At 48.7% G+C, this 21,528-nt stretch overlaps 1 protein-coding gene across 1 annotated transcript; it reads left to right on the forward strand.

The window, feature by feature from the left end:
• The first annotated feature begins 8,620 nt into the window (after positions 1-8,620).
• LOC115641410 (phospholipase A2 inhibitor and Ly6/PLAUR domain-containing protein-like) lies at positions 8,621-19,675 on the forward strand. Its single transcript, XM_030544550.1, has 6 exons — positions 8,621-8,655; positions 15,903-16,060; positions 16,623-16,739; positions 17,501-17,653; positions 18,074-18,211; positions 19,220-19,675. Exons 2-6 carry the CDS (start codon positions 16,012-16,014, stop codon positions 19,636-19,638), a joined length of 876 nt encoding a protein of 291 aa, XP_030400410.1. The 5' UTR covers positions 8,621-8,655; positions 15,903-16,011; the 3' UTR covers positions 19,639-19,675.
• Positions 19,676-21,528: the final 1,853 nt, after the last annotated feature.

A 21,528-nucleotide genomic window follows, 5' to 3' on the forward strand; every position in this document is an offset into this window, starting at 1 on the left:
CATTAATAATGAGCTGGTATTTAGCGCTCCAGCCATATTTCTTTGAAGTACTACATCGAGCAGGTAAGGTCCATAAAAATGCAGACTTCTTCTCAAGAGACTGCAAGGACTCGATTGCACGAGGCAATCCTACAAGTGACAGTCGTGGTGGAGAGGGCACATGGTGAGGTTTACAAACCCCTCACTAAGGCCGAGGCAGGGAAAAGGCATGAGTAGTACTGGGCCAGGCAAGCTCCAGCCTTCAGGCACTGCCAACCATGCTCCTGGGGAAAAGAGAAGCAGAAGGGGAGCTCCAGCAGCCCAGGCAGGGGAGAAAAGAAGCACTGCCCTGGGACAGATGACGAAGAAGCTCTTACTGAGGAGGTGTCAGGGTTCCTTCCACACTCTGAACTCTGGGGTACAGATGTGGGTATCCGCATGAAAGACCTCCTAAGCGTATTTCTCCAGTTTAGATTAAAAACTTCCCCAAGGCACAAATCCTTCCTTGTCCTTGGATGAATACTGCTGCCACCACCAAGTGAGTTAGACAAAGATTCAGGGAGGGCCATTTGGAGCCCTACCTCCCCAAAAATATCCCCCTAAACCTCTACACCCCCATTCCAGGGGAGGCTTGAGAATAATATCCTAACCAATTGATTACAAAGTGAGCACAGATCAACCCCCCTGGGTCTTTAGGACACTGAAAAACAATCAGGTTCTTAAAAGAAGTTTATTTAAAATAAGATACAAAAAATCACCTCTGTAAAATCAGGATAGAAGATAACTTTACAGGATAACAAAAAGATTCAAAACACAGAGGATTTCTCCTCTAGGCAAAACGTTAAAGTTACAAAAAGAGGGCTAAACCTCCCTCTTAGTACAAGGAAAATTCACAAGCTAAAACAAAAGATAATCTAATGCATTTCCTTGCTATTACTAACAATTTGTAATCTTGGAGGCCTTTAGTTCAGATATGGCTTTGGGAGGTGTATTTTCCCTGCCCTGGTTCCTTGCTGACCTGGGGAGAACAACAAAAGAACACAAAACAAAAACCTTCCCCTGAAGATTTGAAAGTATCCTTCTGGTCAGGTGCCAAACAGGTTACTTGAGCTTCTTAACCCTTTACAGGTAAAGGAGGGATTTTATGCTACCCTAAGCTGTATGTTTATGACAGAAGGCCAGGCTGTGAGTCTTTCCCTTCTCTTCCTTTGAGCCATTACCCCCCAGTGGTAGGGAGAACCATGTGTGGGAGCACCAGAGGGTTACCTGCATCAGTCCCAAGTCTCTGGGTTTGGAGCAAAGGACTCTTATTAAACAGCAGCCATGTCCCAAACTGAGGCATCAGGGAAGAAGTAGCCCAGGGGAAGGTGAGCAGAAGTTGGGCCGAGTATAGCCCAGCCCAAGCTGTCACACTTTTAGGGTCCCGGACTGGGACCTGGTGGAGCACGAGGGCCCAGGGACCCCCACCTACTTCAGATTTCCCTACGCGTAGCCCTGCCTAGGAGATCACCAATGAGGAGGCCGGATAAGTGAACCCTGTTCAGCAGGTCCTGAACACATGGAACTAAAAGTAAGACTGGAGTAGCAGGCCCTGACCATTAGACCAACTTGGCTATGGAGTCCATGTGCTGATTATGAACAGCCTGGAACAAGAGCTATTGCTCATGTCAATGGCAGGATATGTGAATCTCTGAGACATTCCCTTCTGCACTTGTTGGGATGTATCAAGCCTTTAGGTGCTTAAACCAACATGTTGCACTGCCTCTCAAAGACTGAGAGGTGGGATAGACATTTATGAAATCCGTTGTTGTTTGCAGTGTTGTTAGTCCTAGGATATTGTGACAGACCCAGGCCAGTTTGGTACAGGAGTCTGATAGAGGGCAAATATACTGGTCACTGGCTAAATAGTTTTCTGTTCCCTGAGTGACCAGAGCAGGGGCTGCACTAGAGTAATCAGGAACCTGCTAGAACCAATTAAGGCAGACAGGCTGATTAGAACACCTGCAGTCAATCAAGGCAAGCTAATCAGGTCACCTGGGTTTGTCACGGAGTCACCGGGCGATGCTCTGGAACTGCTCCCCACCAAGCCAGGCAGGACTTTGGGGAGCCTCCTCTCCCTTGGAGCAGACTTGTTCAGGGCAAGAAGCTCACACGTCTTCACCTCCTGGATCTCTCCTTGGAGCATTCAGCATCCTCTGCTCCTCCGTGCGCTTCCCACAGTGAGCCCGCCCCAGTGGGGTCCTGGGGAAGCCACAGGGTCCTGCACCCCCACTTTGCAGTCAGACGTGACTCTCAGCCAGCCAGTAAAACAGAGGTTTATTCAATGACAGGAACAGGGTCTAAAACAGAGCTTGTAGATACAGCGAACCGGACCCCTCGGCTGGGTCCATTCTGGGGGGCAGTGAGCCAGACCCCCACATCTGCACTTCACTCCTCATCCCCAGCCAGCTCCAGACTAACCACCCCCTCCAGCCCCTTCTCCTCTGCTCAGCTCCTTTCCCGGGCCAGGAGGTCACCCAATCTCTTTGTCTCCAACACCTTCAGCTGGCACCTTTGCAGAGGAGGGGCCCAGGCCATCAGTTGCTAGGAGACAGAGTGCCAGACATTTAGGTGCACTGGCCCCTTCCTCTGCAGCAATCACACACCCTTATTGCACCACCTTGATATTAAGAACTGCATAGGGGACACTGAGGCACCAACACAGTATTCAGAGCAAACATTAAGAACATTCCCAGTTCGTCACAGGGTTTAAAAAGGAGCTCACTCCAGTCAGGACGGGAGGAGCTAGAAGAGAGGAAGTGCGTGTGAGGAGCTGGGAGCAAGAGGCACAAGGAGCTGAAAATGAGAGGGTGTGCTGCTGGAGGACTACGGAGTACAAGCTACAGCAGCCCAGCAGGAGGCCACCCATGTGTCCAGGCAGCTGCCCAACAGGAGGCAGTGTGGCTGCAGCAAGAGACTAATTGCCTGCTGATGGGCCAGGCTTCTCAAGACCGAGGTATGTTGCGAGAACTGGTAAACCAGGTAAAGACCCTTACAGAGGTGAACCGTGGCCATGATAGGACGCAGATCATACGGGCCAGCCATTGGCTGCAAAAAATGACACAGGAGGATGACGTAGAGGCATACCTTCTGGCCTTTGAGAGGACAGCCCTACGGGAGGCCTGGCCTCTAAATCAGTGGTCTGGCATCCTTGCCCCATTCCTGTGTGGCGAGGCCCAGAAGGCTTACTATGATCAACCTGAAGAGGCTGCAGCAGACTACCCCCAGCTGAAAGCAGAGATCCTGGCCAGATCTGGGGTAACGACTGCAGGTAGGGTCCAGCGGTATCACGAGTGGAGGTACCAGGAATATAAAACCCCGCGGTCCCAATTGTATGACCTCATCCACCTCGCACGAAAGTGGTTGTGAACGGAGTCCCAGAATCCAGAAGAGATACTAGAGGATCTGGTCATCGACCGATACATGAGGGGACGACCGCCAGACCTTCGTGCCTGGGTAAGCCAGAACGAACCCTCCACCTACGATGAGGTTGTTGCACTGGTAGAAAGGTGAAGGACAGCAAGGGAGCTGACCCGATCAGTTAAGGAAGAGGCACCCCGGGTTAAACTAGCAGCACCAAGCCCTAGAGCTCGAGTGACGGGGCCACCAGGAGAGCCCAAGTGGAAAAAGAGAGGGGCTGAAGGCTCACCAGAAGCCACAAAGAGTCGGAGCACGGCGGGAGAAGAGGGTCATGATGTTAGACTGCCCAAACCAAGAGACCGGGGAATCCCTAAGGCCCCACACAGATGTTATGCCTGTGGGGAGTGGGGACATATAGCTGCACAGTGTCCCAATGCTGAGGAGCCTATGCAGCGTAACCTGGGGAACTGGGCAGACCCATGCTTCCTAATCCACCTTGTGGGGGTCTCACTAACCCCACATATGTACACCAGACCAGTAAAGCTAAATGGGGTAGAGACCACAGCACTGGTTGATTCGGGGAGTGCTATCACGCTTGTCTCGGGGAAGCTTGTGAAGTGTAGTCAGCTGCTGCGGGCTAAGCGTACAGGGATAACATGCATCCATGGGACAGTTGGTTATTACGCCACCATCCCAGTAAAAATTGAGATTCAGGGGAACACTACTGAGGTAGCAGCAGGTGTAGTCCCTAAACTCTCATACCCGGTGCTCATAGGGAGGGACTTATTCATAGATTCATAGACTCTAGGACTGGAAGGGACCTCAAGAGGTCATCGAGTCCAGTCCCCTGCCCTCATGGCAGGACCAAATACTGTCTAGACCATCCCTGATAGACATTTATCTAACCTACTCTTAAATATCTCCAGAGATGGAGATTCCACAACCTCCCTAGGCAATTTATTCCAGTGTTTAACTACCCTGACAGTTAGGAAGTTTTTCCTAATGTCCAACCTAAATCTCCCTTGCTGCAGTTTAAGCCCATTGCTTCTTGTTCTATCATTAGAGGCTAAGGTGAACAAGTTTTCTCCCTCCTCCTGATGACACCCTTTTAGATACCTGAAAACTGCTATCATGTCCCCTCTCACTCTTCTCTTTTCCAAACTAAACAAACCCAATTCTTTCAGCCTTCCTTCATAGGTCATGTTCTCAAGACCTTTAATCATTCTTGTTGCTCTTCTCTGGACCCTCTCCAATTTCTCCACATCTTTCTTGAAATGCAGTGCCCAGAACTGGAACAATATTCCAGCTGAGGCCTAACCAGCGCAGAGTAGAGTGGAAGAATGACTTCTCGTGTCTTGTTTACAACACACCTGTTAATGCATCCCAGAATCATGTTTGCTTTTTTTGCAACAGTATCACACTGTTGACTCATATTTAGCTTGTGGTCCACTATGACCCCTAGATCTCTTTCTGCCATACTCCTTCCTAGACAGTCTCTTCCCATTCTGTATGTGTGAAACTGATTGTTCCTTCCTAAGTGGAGCACTTTGCATTTGTCTTTATTGAACTTCATCCGATTTACCTCAGACCATTTCTCCAATTTGTCCAGATCATTTTGAATTTTGACCCTGTCCTCCAAAGCAGTTGCAATCCCTCCCAGTTTGGTATCGTCTGAAAACTTAATAAGCGTACTTTCTATGCCAACATCTAAGTCGTTGATGAAGATATTGAACAGAGCTGGTCCCAAAACAGACCCCTGCGGAACCCCACTTGTTATATCTTTCCAGCAGGTTTGGACTTCCCAGGGTTTGGAGACTTACTCCTAGTAGGAGGATTGGAGAAAGAGGGGAACCCTGAAGTTAGTGAGGCATCCACAGTAGACTGTCAACCCCCAGTTTTCTCTGAAATATCCCCAGATTTATTTTCCATTCCCAGACAGGGTAGAAAGTCGAAAAGGGAAAGGAGGGCAGCTAAGGCCTTGGGAACCCGAATACTGGCCCAAAGCCAGAGGGTCGCTCTCATAGGTAGGCGGACCCGAGCAGCTGAAAAGGAGGCCACCCAGGAGGGAGAAGCACATGAGTCTGACCCCCACCCTAATGCTTCTGAACCAGTAGAGGCAATAGAGACTGGGCCCCTAGATCTTGGGCAGATTAGCCCCGGAAGAGGAAATTTTGGACGGGACCAGGCTGAAGTCCCAAGGTACAACAACATTAGAAAGGAGGTGACTGAAATAGATGGGGTCCCCATGGAAGGGAGAACACAGGGACGAGGACCCTACTTCATAATGAAGAAGAATCCCTTATACCGAGTTGCATCAGTACAGGGGCAGAAGGTACAGCAGATCTTAGTACCTCAAAAACACCAGAATGCTGTATTAAGTCTTGCACATAGTCATCTTTTGGGGGGCACTTGGGGGTAGAGAAGACCCTGGCATGAGTCCTACGACGATTCTTCTGGCCCGGAGTACATGAAGAAGTGCGGAGGTACTGTGCGTCCTGCCTGGAGTGTCAGCTGCACAGTCCCCGTCCCCACTTGAGAACACTTTTAGTACCCCTTCCCATCATAGAGGTCTCCTTTGAGTGAATAGCCATGGACCTAGTGGGACTCCTGGAGAAGACGGCTTGGAGCCACCAATATATACTTGTTGTTTTGGACTATGCTACTCGCTACCCGAAGCTGTCCGCCGGCGGAACACAGCCTCTGAAATGATAGCCAAAGAGCTGGTGGGTATCTTTGCCCGAGTGGGGCTACCAAATGAGATATTAACTGACCAAGGAACCCCATTTATGTCAAAGCTAATGAAGGACCTCTGTACACTGCTCCATATACATACCCTGAGAACTTCAGTTTACCATCCGCAGACTGATGGGTTGGTAGAAAGGTTTTATCGAACCCTCAAGGCTGTGATAAGGAAGGTGGTAAGTCGGGATGGGAAGGATTGGGACACCTTACTGCCCTACCTTATGTTTGCTACCTGGGAGGTACCTCAGGCCTCAGCTGAGTTTTCCCCATTCTAGTTATTATACGGACGTCACCCCCGTGGCATACTAGATATCGCCAAAGAGATTTGGGAAGAGGAACCCAATGAGGGGAGAAATATAATAGAACATGTAATACAGATGCGAGACCGGATAGCCTGTGTCATCCCTATTGTACGGGAACATTTGGAAAAGGCACAGGAGGCCCAGAGAACCTATTACAATCGCCAGGCAAAAGTCCGACAGTTCCAACCAGGGGATCGGGTGATGGTGTTGGTACCCACGGCAGAAAGCAAGCTTCTGGCCCAATGGCAGGGGCCCTATGAGGTGGTTGAATCCATGGGGGAAGTAACCTACAAGGTGCGGCAGCGAGGATGCCAAAAACAAGAACAGATTTATCATATCAACCTTCTGAAATCCTGGCATGCACAAGAGGCATGCATAACTATCTGAAAAGATCTAACCCAGGAAAACAAGCCTTCCAAACAGGTGAGAGTGTCTCCCGATTTAACACCAGACCAGAAGAATGAGGTGTCTGAGATGATCTTCCAGAACCAAGATGTGTTCTCGACAAAACCAGGTGGAACAACCGAGACATATCACCACATCGTCACGAACCCTGGGGCCAGAATAACAATGAGGCCCTATTGGGTGCCAGCAGCCAAAAGAGAGGAAATAAAAGCAGAAGTAAAAAAAATGCTGGAGCTGGGGATCATCGAAGAATCCCACAGTCAGTGATCCAGCCCAGTCATGCTGGTGCCCAAACCTGATGGCACCACAAGGTTTTGCAACAACTTCCGGTGACTAAACGAAGTATCCCAGTTCGATGCGTACACCATATCTCGCATAGATGAGCTAGTGGACCGTCTGGGGAATGCCCAGTACTTGACTACCCTAGACTTGACAAAGGGGTACTGGCAGATTCCCCTTGCGGAAGACGCAAAGGAAAAGACTGCGTTCTCTACACCAGAGGGTCTTTTTCAATATATTGTCCTCCCTTTTGGACTACATGGGGCCCCAGCTACTTTCCAGCGCCTCATGGACAAGCTATTACACCCGCATAACAGTTATGCTGCTGCCTACTTGGACGATGTCGTCATTCATACCCCAGACTGGGAAACCCACCTAGAGAAGGTGGAGGCAGTACTTGATACCTTCAGGAGAGCTGGCCTTACAGCAAAACCTGCCAAGTGCGTTGTAGGGTTTACAGAGGCCAAATATCTTGGCTACATTGTGGGAAAAGGTCTGGTAAAACCCCAAGTGAACAAGTTGGAGGCCATCCAAAACTGGCCCTGACCACACTGCAAGAAACAAGTCCTAGCATTCCTAGGTGTAGTGGGGTATTACTGACGATTTATCCCCCACTTTGCCACAAGAGCAAGCCCCCTGACAGGCCTAGTGAAAGCCTGTGGACCTGATCTGGTGAGATGGTCTGACGCAGCAGAGGAAGCATTCACAGACCGACGGACTGCGCTCTGCAGTAACCCTGTACTGATAGCCCCTGATTTCACCAAGGAATTTATCCTGCAGACAGATGCATCGGAAGTAGGGTTGGGGGCCGTTCTATCACAGATGGTCGGGGAGGAGGAACACCCAATTCTCTACCTCAGTAGGAAATTCCTTCCGAGGGAACAAAAATATGCAGTGGTGGAGAGAGAGTGCTTCGCCGTAAAATGGGCAATAGAAGCATTGCACTACTTGCTCGGGCGCAGATTTGTCCTCGTGACCTACCATGCCCCTCTTTAATGGATGCAGCGGAACAAGGAGAAGAACGCAAGGGTGACCAGGTGGTTCTTATCCCTCCAACCTTTCCAGTTCCGTGTGCAACACGGAGCAGGGAGCCGTCACGGTAATGCCAATGGCTTGTCACGTGTCCACTGTTTGGCATCCCAAGCTGCCCAACCCCTTGGTGTTGAGCAGGGGGGAGGGATATGTGACAGACCCAGGCCAGTGGGGTACAGGAGTCTGGTAGAGGGCAAATATATTGGTCACTGGCTGAGCAGTTTTCTGTTCCCTGAGTGACCAGAGCAGGGGCTGCACTAGAGTAATCAGGAACCTGCTAGAACCAATTAAGGCAGACAGGCTGATTAGAACACCTGCAGCCAATCAAGGCAGGCTAATCAGGGCACCTGGGTTTAAAAAGGAGCTCACTCCTGTCAGGTGGGGAGGAGCCAGAGGAGAGGAAGTAAGTGCGTGTGAGGAGCTGGGAACAAGAGGCACAAGGAGCTGAGACAGAGGCTGTGCTGCTGGAGGACTACGGAGTACAAGCGTTATCAGACCCCAGGAGGAAGGTCCTGCGGTGAGGATAAAGAGGTGTTTGGAGGAGGCCATGGGGAAGTAGCCCAGGGAGTTATAGCTGACATGCAGCTGTTACAAGAGGCACTATAGACAGCTGCAATCCACAGGACTCTGGGATGGAACCTGGAGTAGAGGGCAGGCCTGGGTTCCCCCCAAACCTCCCAACTCCTGATCAGACACAGGAGGAGTTGATTCAGACTGTGGGGAAGATCACTGAGGTGAGCAAATCTGCCAATAAGTGCAGGACCCACCAAGGTAGAGGAGGAACTTTGTCACAATATATATACGAAAAGGGGATTTTTCAACTTCCTCTTTAGTTATGAAACTTTGGCAGCAGTCATTGAAGGGCAAGGCAGGGGAACAGAAACTGCCAAAGTGGGGGAAAATAAAACATATATAGAAGGTGGAAAGGGCCTGTTATGCAATCAGTCAGCACCCAATCCTGATATAAATGGAGAGAGCACCCTGTAACTAAGAAACTGACATGTTTCATCCCCATCAGACAAATATTCTTTTCCATCCCTGCAGTGACTGGAGACTTAGGAGTGTTGGGTAAGTGATTCCCTAGCAGTCTGTGCCTTATTCTCCTGGGGTGTAACCTGCATTGCCATTAACACAGCCCTGCACCAATCAGGAGTATTCAAGTGGGATTAAATACATTTCAGCCTATAAACCGGCCTCTTTAAATTACTAGAGTGGGGCCTGGCTGTCACTTTGTCTATCCCCATATATACTGACCCCCTTCTCACTATCCTAAGAAAATATAAGGAACTAATTAGGGCTAATCCTGAGCAAGGGAATGGAACCCAGAGGTCCTGACTGCCAGCCCCACTTCTCTATTTCAGTTGACCCCTCCCTGCCACCAGAACTGAGAACAAAACCTAGGAATCTTGACTCGCAGTGCCCCCTGCTCTAACCACTGAGACACCACTCCCCTTCCAGACTTTAAAGGGGAAAAAAACAGGAATCCTGGATCTCAAGCTCCCCTTCTCTCAACCTTTGACTCAACTCCCTGCTCAGAGCTGGGAACACAACCCTAGGGTTAGTCAGTATTGCTTTCCCTTATGATCCTGACAGGGTCAGTTGCCCCAGCACTATTATATTCTGGGATTCTCTTCTACAGATTGTCAGCTGTTTGGCAATGGATCTTTCAACTAAAATCAGCTAATGATTACATGAAAAATGGACTTTTTTAAAATGGGAAATTTTGTTGGAAAAAAATTGTTTCCAACTCTCCAATTTTCTGGGCAAAAGCAGAAAATAAAAAAAAAGTCACTGTCTGTTTGGGCCTTTTATGTTTGCTTGTTGTTCCTTGCTTTGTTGTCTTTCCATTTCCCCCCATTTCACAGTGAAATAGAGAGTTGAAAAGTGGGAGGGGAAATGAAAAACAAAAAATGTCAAACACAACCATTTCCAGGATTTTTTTGGGGGAAAATGAAATTAAAAATAAGAAATGGAATGCAAATGGTTTCAAATTTTTCATGAAAAAATTCCCCTTTAAACCAAGAGTTGCCACTCATTAAATATTATTAATTTTGGGATTGCAGCAGCCCTACCATAGTTAAAATTTCATCAGGCTGTTTATTAAAATTAGATTTTTCAAAGTGTTCAGAAATCTACATATATTAGCCAATTGTCCTAAAAATGGGTATAACAGTTCTCAACCTGCGGCCCACAGGCTGCATGCAGCCCAATTAGCACACAACTGCAGCCCAGCTCAGCTGTGTGCTAAAGGCTGCTAGCTCTGGACTGCCCTACTGCGCAGTGGTTTCTGGGATCCAGGCTTCCATGTGATGGTCTCCAGGCTCTGGGCTGCCACGTGGTCGTCTCCAGGCTGCCGTGCGGCGGTCTCTGGCCTCTGAGGTCCCGGTGGGGTCTTGGCTCTGGCTGCTGCACAACCCTGCACAGCGGCTTGGGGTCCAGGATCCTGACAGGGTCTTGGATCTTAACTGGGTCCTGGGTTGGGGTCCTGGCTGCCTCCCAGCCCCACAAGGCAGGAGTCAGGGTCCCTGTGGGGTCCAGAGTCGGGTTCTCCTCCCTGCCCCTTGCCCCATACCTAGGTCTCCGCTCCTGGCCCCACTCTGTGGAGGGGTCTCTGGGTGGAGAGTCCAGAATATAGGAGTCTGGGGGCGAGATTAGGTGGAGGGCACTGTGATTCTCAACCTATGGCCCAGCTAACACTTTGTGGGTCACGTATGCGAAACTGCAACAAATTAGTGGAGTGAATTTGGGGTATTTTGGACTGTGGGTTCCTGAGATACAGCTTCCCTAAAACAACATCCTTTGAATTTTTACAGTGCTCTAAAATGCACGTACACAATTGGATTGGCTGGAAAATTGCTATGCTAGTTGAGGGTCCAGCGTAGACATTGGAGTACAAATTTGGAGTAATTTGGTTAAAGGGTTCCCAAAACACAGCCTCCTTAAAATGAAATCTGAAATCCCCATGCTGATGCAGATTGACTTGATAGTTGCTATGCCAGTTGAGAGCCCAGAGTGGAGCTTTTGATGTAAATTTGGGTCACTTGATCAAGGGATCCCTGAAATACAGGCCCACCCCAAATGATCTACTTTTGATTTTTAACGTGTGCTAAAATTTAAATGCAGAGTTGGGTAAGCTGGAAAATTGGTTTCTGCATTGGGATTGTGGGAGAGCCAAGAGCACGGTCAGTCCACGGCACAGTACCGAGACCAGAGACTGCTGAGAATGAGTGTGTGTAACCCACAGGCTTTACTGTACTGCAGCATTTGACTTTGGCTCAAAAAAAGTAAGAGAAGTAGAATAGAGGGAATGTGGATTTGAGGTGGATGACTGTGGACACGCTAGCTCAAATAGAGCTAGCACATCTCTCTACCCATGCTGGGAAGCATGCTCCTAGCTGCATTGTAGACACACCGTGTCGGGTGCTCATGCATACTAGTGCAAGGCAGGATAACTTGGCCAGAAGGGCACAGGACCATAGAGAAATAGGGTGGGGTGGTTACTAAAGATGCTCAGTAGCTGTTTCAGAAGCTGTATAGGAAGTTTTCATTGTGTGCAACTCACCGAGCAGGTCACTCCCAATCACCCTTATAGAGTGGAGCCAATCAGAGCGCAGGGGGGAAGAAAGTTATAAATAAAAGTCAGCTTTGTAGACTCTGTGGCTGGCCAACTCAGGACCAGGAGATGTGTCTGCTGTGAGGACTGGGTCCCAATACTGGTATTGCTTTGGCTATAGGTGAGTGCTATTCCAGCTTTACTTTACTATGAAAGACCTCCATTAGGATGGTTGGTCCACCACAGTGTGTCTTACAGACCTTTAGAGCAGTGGTTCTTAATTAGGGGTCCAAGGCCCCCTGGGGGGCCATGAGCAGCTTTCAGGGGGGCCACCAAGCAGGGCCAGCATTAGACTTACAAGGGCCCAGGATAGAAAGCTGAAGCCCTGCCACATGGGGTTGAAACCTGGGCCCTGAGCCCTGCCAACCGAGGCTGAAGTCAAAGCCTGAGCAATGTAGCTTTGTGGGGATTCTTGTGGCATGAGGCCCCAGGCAATTGCCCTGCTTGCTACCCCCTAATGCCAGCCCTGGCTTTTATATGCAGAAAACCAGTTATTGTGACACAGGTGGGCCATGGAGTTTTAATAGCATGTTCAGAGGGCCACAGAGAGAAAAAGGTTGAGAACCCCTGCTTTAGAGGAAGAACTTGTTGCCCCTAGAGACTGACAGAATTAACATTTCACTATTAGCTAATGCTTTAGTTGGGGATTCTGTTTCAGTTAAAGAAAATGAGGCAGCACTTAATGAGGTGGAGGTTTGTACATTCTTGCCTGACATCAGAGCCATCCTTAGGCATACGCAGCATACGCTGCGTAGGGCACCTGAAAATTTGGGGCACCCCTGGGTCTTAGTGTCCACTCTTCCACTTCTTCCTATCCCTGTCCTGACCCTTCCTGCAGGCTCCCACCACAGCTGGCTGCTGCACCCTGGTGAGTCTTCCTCCGGAAGGGATCTAGTACTTAAAAGGCCTGCGAGACCTATTAGCACAACACTGAAACTGTCAAAGAGCCATTCAAGTGGTAATGAAGCCATTTAACAGGCATTTGCCAACCCCCAGGTATCTCCTGTCAGTTTCTGAATGTATTGACAAAAACAGTTGTGCTTACTCTTCAGAACATGTTAGTCTACAGGACCTTAGTTTAAAATTTGTTTTAAAAATATTTCATTGGTGTGTTGCTGAAGATTATAAAAATCACATCTCTAAAAAAAATCCTTGCATAGATTTTTAGATGCACAATCTGAGTATTCTTCTTTAGAGTTAAAGGCTTGGATCTTCAGACCTATAGTTTTTAAATAAATCCTTCAAAAGACCCCCTTATCTAAAATACACATGCAAGCCTGGGCTGCCATCAGGAATAGGGGCACCAATTTAATAATACTGTATAGGGCCCTATAAATCCTGAGGACGGCCCTGCCTGACATAGCTGGGTTTATAAGGGAAAGATATTGCCCTGTGGGATGAGAGCCTTATAGAAATCCAAGGAATGGATATTTTATGTGCTGCTCCCAATGCCTAGACCACTTTGGGTACAGGCTATAGACTTCTGTATAACCTGCAACTGAGAGGACCAGTCAGCTACTAGCCCGAATGCTGGAATGCTGCTAGCTGTGCAGATTACTCCAGACAGTTTGTTTGCTGACAGAGTTCTCAGACGTTTGAAAAGACAGAAGCTTCCATTCTCCTCCAACTCTGAAGAGTTCAGGTGACACATGCTTGCATGTTATGATAGGGTGACCAGATGTCCCGATTTTATAGGGACAGTCCCGATTTTGGGGTTTTTTTCTTTATAGGCTCCTATTACCCCTCATCCCCTGTCCTGATTTTTCACATTTGCTATCTGGTCACCCTATTTTATGACTACAGACTGAGAAATCATCAGCGGGGAATGTGTTTTGATGTATGTACTAAAGTATAGGAAATGTTATACTGAAACCTTGTATTTGAATGTATATGAGAGGAACAAAGTGGAAAGGAAGTCTCTATTAGGTACACAAATTGTATGCAGTGCAGGTATATAGCTGTGTTAGTTCCAGGATACTAGAAACCTCTGACCCGAGGAAGAGCTCTGTGTGACTCGAAAGCTTGTCAGATCTGTTCAGTAAAAGATATTACTTCACCCATCTTGTCTCTGTAAGGAACACCAGTACATTTACCGCCTAACAGTTTTTGGTGAAGTTATTGATAGTGTTCCAAATGCTATTTACAATACTTTCTTGAGCATTAAATCTTTGTTTTACTGAGGGCTTGTCTCCATATACAGTGCTACAGTATGGTAACACTTTAGTGGAGATGCTACTGCACCATTAATCCACCTCTCTGAGAGGTAGTACACCCAGGTGCCAACCTTCAGCTTTCCCCGGGGTGCTCCACCCCCACTTCACCCCGAGGCCCAACCCTGACTCCCACTCCACCCCCTCCCCAAGGCCCCGCCCTGCCCCACCCCACTTCCACTCTGCCCCCTCCCCTGAGCTTGCCCTACCCTCGCTCTGCCTCTTTCCTCTCCTCACTCCCCCCCAACCTCCCATCCGCCACCGAACAGCTGATCAGGGGCAGGCAGGAGGTGCTGAGGGGAAGGAGCAGGAGCTGATCGGTGTGGCCTGCTGAACAGCTGAGGCCTTGGCTACACTGGCACTTTACAGAGCTGCAACTTTTGCGCTCAGAGGTGTGAAAAAACACCCCCCTGAGAGCTGCAAGATACAGCGCTGTAAAGCCTCAGGGTAATCAGTGCCGCAGCGCTGGGAGCACAGCTCCCAGCACTGCAAGCTACACCCGTAAGGGATGTGGTTTATGTGCAGCGCTGGGAGAGCTCTCTCCCAGCGCTGGCGTTCCAACCACACTCATACTTCAAAGCACGGCCGTGGCAGCGCTTTGAAATTTCAAGTGTAGCCCATACCCCGATAAGGGCAAATGGAAGCTGAACAGGTGTTATTCAGTGCAGTGTTGCTGGTGCAAGTGTGAACAGCTGATCAGCGGGTGGCTGCTTGAGTCGATGCCTATAGGCAGTAGCTATGTCGACAGCAGAAGCTCTCCCACTGACAAAGTGCTGTCCACACAGGGGGTTAGGTCAGTGTAACTACGTCACCCCACACCCCTGAGTGGCACAGTTACTCTGATATAGGTCTGTAGTGTAAACCTGATCTAAGAAACTGTGTGGTACTCTTTGTAGTTGACTGGGAGCTATTAACACCCATTTATCAGGGTTTTACATACAACCCTAAAGTTGAACTCTGTATAAATGTTTTCACAAAAGACAGAACTCTGGCCTGTGCTTCAGCAAAGGGCTATGCAGAGGTGCAGAAAGACTGGGAGTGTAGTAATTATAGATAATATAGCCCTAGCACACCCATACCCCCTTACACAAATTTGGCGCATAGCACAGGTCCATGGGCCTGAGATCAGGGAAAGGGGGCAAGAGCTGAGAATGAGCATTCACACTCTCTTCTCCAACAGGCACCATATGAAATTAAAAGGCAACAAGGGTAAAGGTGGCAGATGAAAAAAACCTTTGGGTGCTTTACACAACCTGTCATTAACCTGTGCAGTTCCCTGCCACAGGAAATGCTAATAGTTCCTGGGCACCTTCAACCTGATGTTTAATGACTAGGGCTCTACCAAATTCATGGTCATGAAAAACGCGTCATGGACCATGACAACTGGTCTCCCCCTGTGAAATCTGGTCTTTTGTGTGCTTTTACCCTATATTATACAGATTTCATGGGGGAGACCAGCGTTGCCCAAATTGGGGGTCCTGATCCAAAACGGAGATGCAGGGGGGTCACCCAGCTCTGAAGGCAGCACCCCACCAGCAGCACTGCAAAATTAAGGGTGGCAATACCATACCATGCCCCCCTTACGTCTGCACTGATGCTAGCGATGGCTTTGCTTTCAGAACTGGGCTCCCAGCCAGCAGCCACCGCTCTCCAGCTGCCCAGCTCTGAAGACAGTGGGGCTGCCAGCAACAGTGCAGAAATAAGGGTAGCAGTACCACAACCCCCCCCTACAATAACCTTGTGACCACCCCACAACTCCTTTTTCGGTCAGGATCCCTACAATTACATCACCGTGAAATTTCAGATTTAAATAGATGAAATAATGAAATTTACCATTTTTAAAATCCTATGATCATGAAACTGACCAGAATGGACTGTGAATTTCATAGGACCCTATTAATGACACTTACATCACACCATCCAATGTATTGCATTTTGCAGGTGGAATTCCTCTTGTGACTTCTCTTCAGCCCCTGCTTGTATAAATCCTCTGGACGGAGAATTTGTTGCATCAGAGACCCCAGCTCCAATTCACGCTCTTCCTATCACCATGAAGGCTCCCTTCTTTTTCTGCATTCTCTTTGCTCTCCTAGGTCTGGGTGAGTCAGGCTGTTTCTCTGCAGGAACTTGCAATCTAGTTTGTATAAAATAGCAAAAGTCCAACTTGGTCCTTTGTATAAATTTGTTTATAAATGTCACCAAAAAGCCAGTATCGGGAAAAATGGGCCAACTGGACATGTCGAAGGGAAAAGAACAGATTCCTTGTGAAGTCCCTAGTTGGCATGACAACACATTGAAATATTCTAGAAATAAGAGGAAATATTGATACTTGAAGTCCTCCAAGACATGTTCTGAATAGTTCCTTTTTAGAAATGGCTGGAAAATTGGTATTTTATCCCTCGCCAAGAAATGTTGTGGGAAAAATCCACTTTTGAAAATCCCCCGTTGGGAAATGCTGATTTTCCTGCAGGAAATTTTAAAAATGAGGAATATGTATCCAGCTGAGACCTGGGTCAGAGCTGGTGTGTGTGTGAAGTGAAATAGAGAAACTTCAGCACCGGAAAGCAGGTTGCACCAGATGCTTTCCCGAAGAACTCAGGGGAAGGTGAGGGCTAAGAAAGGGACAAATCTACATGAATAATTTTCTTTCTTCTTTTCTAGGTGCCTGTCTGCAGTGTGAGGTTTGCTCTGTGTTCGGCAGGACTTGCAGGGGCGGCATGGAGACCTGCAGTTCTGAAGAAGATTCCTGTGCCATCACTGTGTTTGAAAGCCAAATAGGTAGATGAGCCAGATCTCACACCAGCATGGTCCAGTGACTAGAGCAGACTCAGTTCTATTCCCAGTTCTGGGTGAAGAATGGGGTCTAGTGGGTTTGAGCAGGAGGTAGACTGGGAATCAGGCTTCCTGGATTCTATTCCCATCTTGGGGAATAGGACCAGTGGGTTTGAGCAGGGGTAGACCACCTGAGCAACCACCAAGGGTGCTATGGTCAGGGATGAGCTGTGCAGCAGTGCAGAGATGTGTGTTGCTGGCTGGTAGGGGAGAGCCACAAGCTCACAGAAGTTGTGAGGGAGATTCACAAACCTGAGCCATTCTTTTTAGGTGACAAATCTGAGGAACTGTCCCAGATTGAAGTGTCATTAAAGGAGGTTTTGGAACGTATTGATAAACTAAACAGTAATAAGTTTCCAGGACTAGATGGGATTCACCCAAGTTCTGAAGAAAGTCAAATGTGAAATTGCAGGACTACTAACTGTTATCTGTCATTTAAATCAGTTTCTGTACCAAATGACTGGAGAACAGCTAATATGACGCCAATTTTTAAAAAGGGCTCCAGAGGAGCCCCTGGCAATTACAGGCCAGTAAACCTGACTTCAGTACTGGGCAAACTGGTTGAAACCATAGTAAAGAACAAAAGAGTCAACATGGTTTTTGTAAAGGGAGATCATGCCTCACCAATCTACTAGAATTCTTTGAGGGAGTCAACAAGCAGGGTGGCAGAGTTGGTGAGTAAACATTGTTCTTCTCCTTCTGTACAGAGGGATTGGATATACAGCAGGTAACCAAGTCCTGCACGGCATCCAGTCAGTGCAGAGCCAGCCCTGTTGTTACGAGGTTTGGGGAGGGAATGGCAATAAGGAAGAGCACCACCTGTTGTGTGGGGGATGCCTGCAGTACAGCCTCCGTTACAAGTACGTATCCCTCTCTCTATCTCCCCACCTACTACCACTCCCGCACTAATTCTTCGTTTTCATTCCCTTTCCTCCCCCTCTGCCCACCTGCACCCCTTTTTTCTGGAATGAGCCCCTGAGAACAGTCCTACTGCCTGCAGAAGGTGCTCCATTGAATAGCACTGGGTTCCTGGGGGAAGAGGTGGAATTAAGTGAATGTGGCTCTAGACTGCCAAAAACTGCAGCTGATTCCACATGGGGCATGGTTCAACTGGTCTGTGCTGCAAACTGATGCCACAAACCTTGCTACCTCCAGCGTCTCCTGAGCTCCTGTATGGGGTATGTGGGGCTGAGCCGTTCAACCCTAACCTGCTCTCTCTGTCCTGAAGCCTATTCTGGAATATCCCCCAAATTGACTGCATTTGCTCTGCTTCTTTACAGTGCCCCCAGCAAACACAATCCCAAATGGTCGACTTTGCCCTGCCTGCTCTTCTGTGTTTACTCCATGCATCGAAAAGACCTTAGCTTGCACTGGATCTGAGACCCATTGCATCGCAGTAACCGGAAGCATAACAATGGGTAATTGGAATTTATTTATTCTGGTATGCTATTTGCTTTCTTTTTATTTCCTCTCAGACGACACCTATGGTCTGGTAGATAAGGGATTGGAATTGGACTCCAGACACCTGGGTTCTAATGTCAGACAGCAAGTGGCCTATTGTGTGACCTCAGGCAAGCCTCTGTGTCTGTTTTCCCTTGGACTAGATCTCTTGCTATTGGGTCCCTGTTACGCTAGGCGCTGCACAGACCCTGACTGAGATTGGAAGGGTCCCCCATTGTGCCAGGCACTGCACAGATGCAGCTATTCACCATTGCACAGATTTTACCATCTAAATAGCAAAGGAACGGTTATTATCTCCATTGTACAGATGAGGAAACTGAGGCCCGGAGAGATTTAAGGCTGAGATCTTCAAAGGAGTTTGGGGAGTTAGGGACTCAGATCCCATTAAAATTCAACCGACCTCTATGTTACACTCCTCTGAAAAATCGGCGCCTAAGTGATGTGCTCAAGGCCAATCAGGGAGTCTGTGGCAGAGCCACGAATTGAATCAAGATATTCTGAGTCCCAGCCCAGTCCCTTAATTAACACAAGGCCTCTCTTCTTAGAGATCCCACTCCCTGCCACCAGCCGTGAATTGTTTCATTGCTCAATGAAGAGTGGGACTAATACAAAGCCTACTGAAGTGAATGGGTGTCGTCAGCGGGTTTTAGATCTGGGGTCCCAGTGATTTGTCCAAGGACACACAGTGAGCCTGCATCAGAGCTGCAGAGCGGGAGGCTGTTGGGGCCTAGATGAGAAGGGGGAAGCAGAGCAGACGAAGAAGTAAAGACCATGGAGTGCTTACATGCAGATCTGGGGAATGGAGCAAAGGAGAGGCCTAGATGGAACTTCAGGGAACAGAGCAGAGGAGAAGGCTGAGGCTGTTGTGGTTTAGAAGGGCAGGAGCTGTGGATTTATGGGTAATGGCGACAGAAGGAGACAAAACTCCCTTGACACTGACCAGCTGCTGCTTTTTCCTGGGGCAGGTTCATTTTCTTTCAAGGCCACCTTGAAGGGTTGCGCCACTGAATCCGCCTGCACCCAATCGAAAGGAGATTCAAGCACCTTCGGAGACAAAGTAAAGATACACAGAGCCACATGCAGGCCAGCCCCTGGCAGGTCTGAACCGACTAAGGAACCAGCTCCCAGTGCAAGTGGCACAGCTAAAGGACCAGCCCCTAGTGTAACCAGCCCGATTAAGGGACCAGCCCCCCGTACAAGTGGCACAGCTAAGGGACCAGCCTCCGGTGCAGCCAGCCAAACTAGGGGTCCAGTCCTTTTTGCGGCTGGCACGACTCCAGGGCCATCTGGGCTTCTCCTCCTCCCAGTCCTCACAGGGTTATTCCTTGTTGAAGCTCTTCTCCTGATCCCCACACACTTGCACCAGCGACACTGCACTGAATAACACCTGTTCAGCTTCCATTTGCCCTTCTCAGCTGCTGCTTTTCCATTCCAGAGACTCTCACTTTCTGGACTGATTTGTTTCTCCTTTATTTTGTTGCACCAAATAAAACAAACTGGAGATCAAAAAACTCTGGAACTGGCTGAATTATTTTGACAGAAAAAATTAAGTAGCTTTCTGAAGGGGGACCTAAGGTGGCAGTCTATTAGCTCATGTGTTGGGCACATGGAGCTTTTCTCTGTGGTAAGAAAAAGCCCTTGATTTTCCCACTTAGTCCCCTCTAAGCAGCAGAAGCAGGTGGAGGGAGCATAATTAGACAGACAAGGAGGAGAAGCAAATAGATTAAGGGGGAAGGAGGATTTCTGCCCTGGGAAATATTCCCATACCAGGAACCATAGGTCCTGACTCCGTGAGTGCTCTGGAGCTCCAGCACCCACAGAAAAAAATAGTGGGTGCTCAGCACTCACCAGCTATAGCTGTTCCATGCTGCTGCCAATCAGCTCTTTGGTGGCTGAGGGAAGTGCTTGTGGGAGAGTGGCAGGGGCCTCAGGGGAGGACATGGAGCAGGCAGGGCAACAAGCAGTGGAGCCTCAGGGGAGGGGGCGGAGTGGGGGTGGGGCCTTGAGGCAGAGCAGGGGTGGAATATTTTCCTGCAGAAAAATAAAAGTCAGTGCCTATGCCAGGAACAATCAGCTCCTGTGTAACAAAACACTGTGATTAGAGCTGGTTGAATTTATTTGGAAGTTGGCCTTCTTTTAAAAAACTGAAAATTTTGTGGGTTTTTTTTTAAACTTTCCATGTTTTGGGGATGAAGTCCCCAAATTCCAGGAGGTATCTCCTGTTTTCTTATTTTTTAAGCAGCAAAATGGAAAAAGGGAAGCGTGCAAGAACACCAAAACATGTCCATTTTGAAATTTTTTTGAAAACAGAAAAGCTGATTAAAATTTTTTACCGAAAAAATCTAAGAAAAAAATGAAATCTCCCTTTTAAAAATTATTTTGAAAATGTTCCCACAAAACTAAGTTTTTGTCATGGATATTTTTAGTAAAAGTCACATTCAGGTCACAGGCAAAAAATAAAAATTCATGGAAGCCGTGACCTGTCCGTGACTTTTACTAAAAATATCTGTGACGAAATGGGGATCTGCGGTTTCCCCACAGTGCCTGAAGCAGAGCAGCATTTGGACAGTTTTCCCGATGAGACTTTGTTACCCTAGAAGGAGGGTACCACATAGTGGTCTGGCTGGAGGGTTGAGGCATGAAGAGGGGGCACCCTGAGCTGAGGGGTGGGCACACGTGAACGGCCAATGGAAAGGGGTGCCAGGTGGGGTGACAGTTAATTCCCAGACCCAGCTACAAGGAGGTGCATCTGAAGTGAGTGGACCCCTTCACGCCTGCTAACCAGATGCAATGCCTGTCCAGGCTTGGACACGGGCATATGCCTTGTTTGGTGAAAGGGGAACTGTCATGTAAGTGGTTTATGGAGTTTTGACTCTGCCTGTTTCCTGAGTGAAAGAGAAACACAAGGGAAGGAGAGCTTGTCTGCACCAGGGGCAGCTCTATGTTTTTTGCTGCCCCAAACACAGCAGTCAGGCGGCTTTTGGCGGCGCGCCTGTGGGAGGTCCGCTGGTCACTCAGATTCGGCGGCATGCCTGCGGGAGGTCCACCAGTGCCGCGCCATTGGTGTACCCGCCGCTGAATTGCCACCGAAATGGCGGGACTGGCAGACCTCCCGCAGGCATGCTGCTGAAAGCTGCCTGCCTACCGCCCTCACAGCGACCCTCACATGCTTGGTACGCTGGTGCCTGGAGCCGCCCCGGTTTGCACAGAGACATTTACCAGTAGAGCTCTACTGGTATGATTGTACATTAGGGCTGTGCTGCTGTAACTGCCC

Source organism: Gopherus evgoodei, unplaced genomic scaffold (genome assembly GCF_007399415.2).
Source record: "Gopherus evgoodei ecotype Sinaloan lineage unplaced genomic scaffold, rGopEvg1_v1.p scaffold_34_arrow_ctg1, whole genome shotgun sequence".
NCBI lineage: Eukaryota > Metazoa > Chordata > Testudines > Testudinidae > Gopherus > Gopherus evgoodei.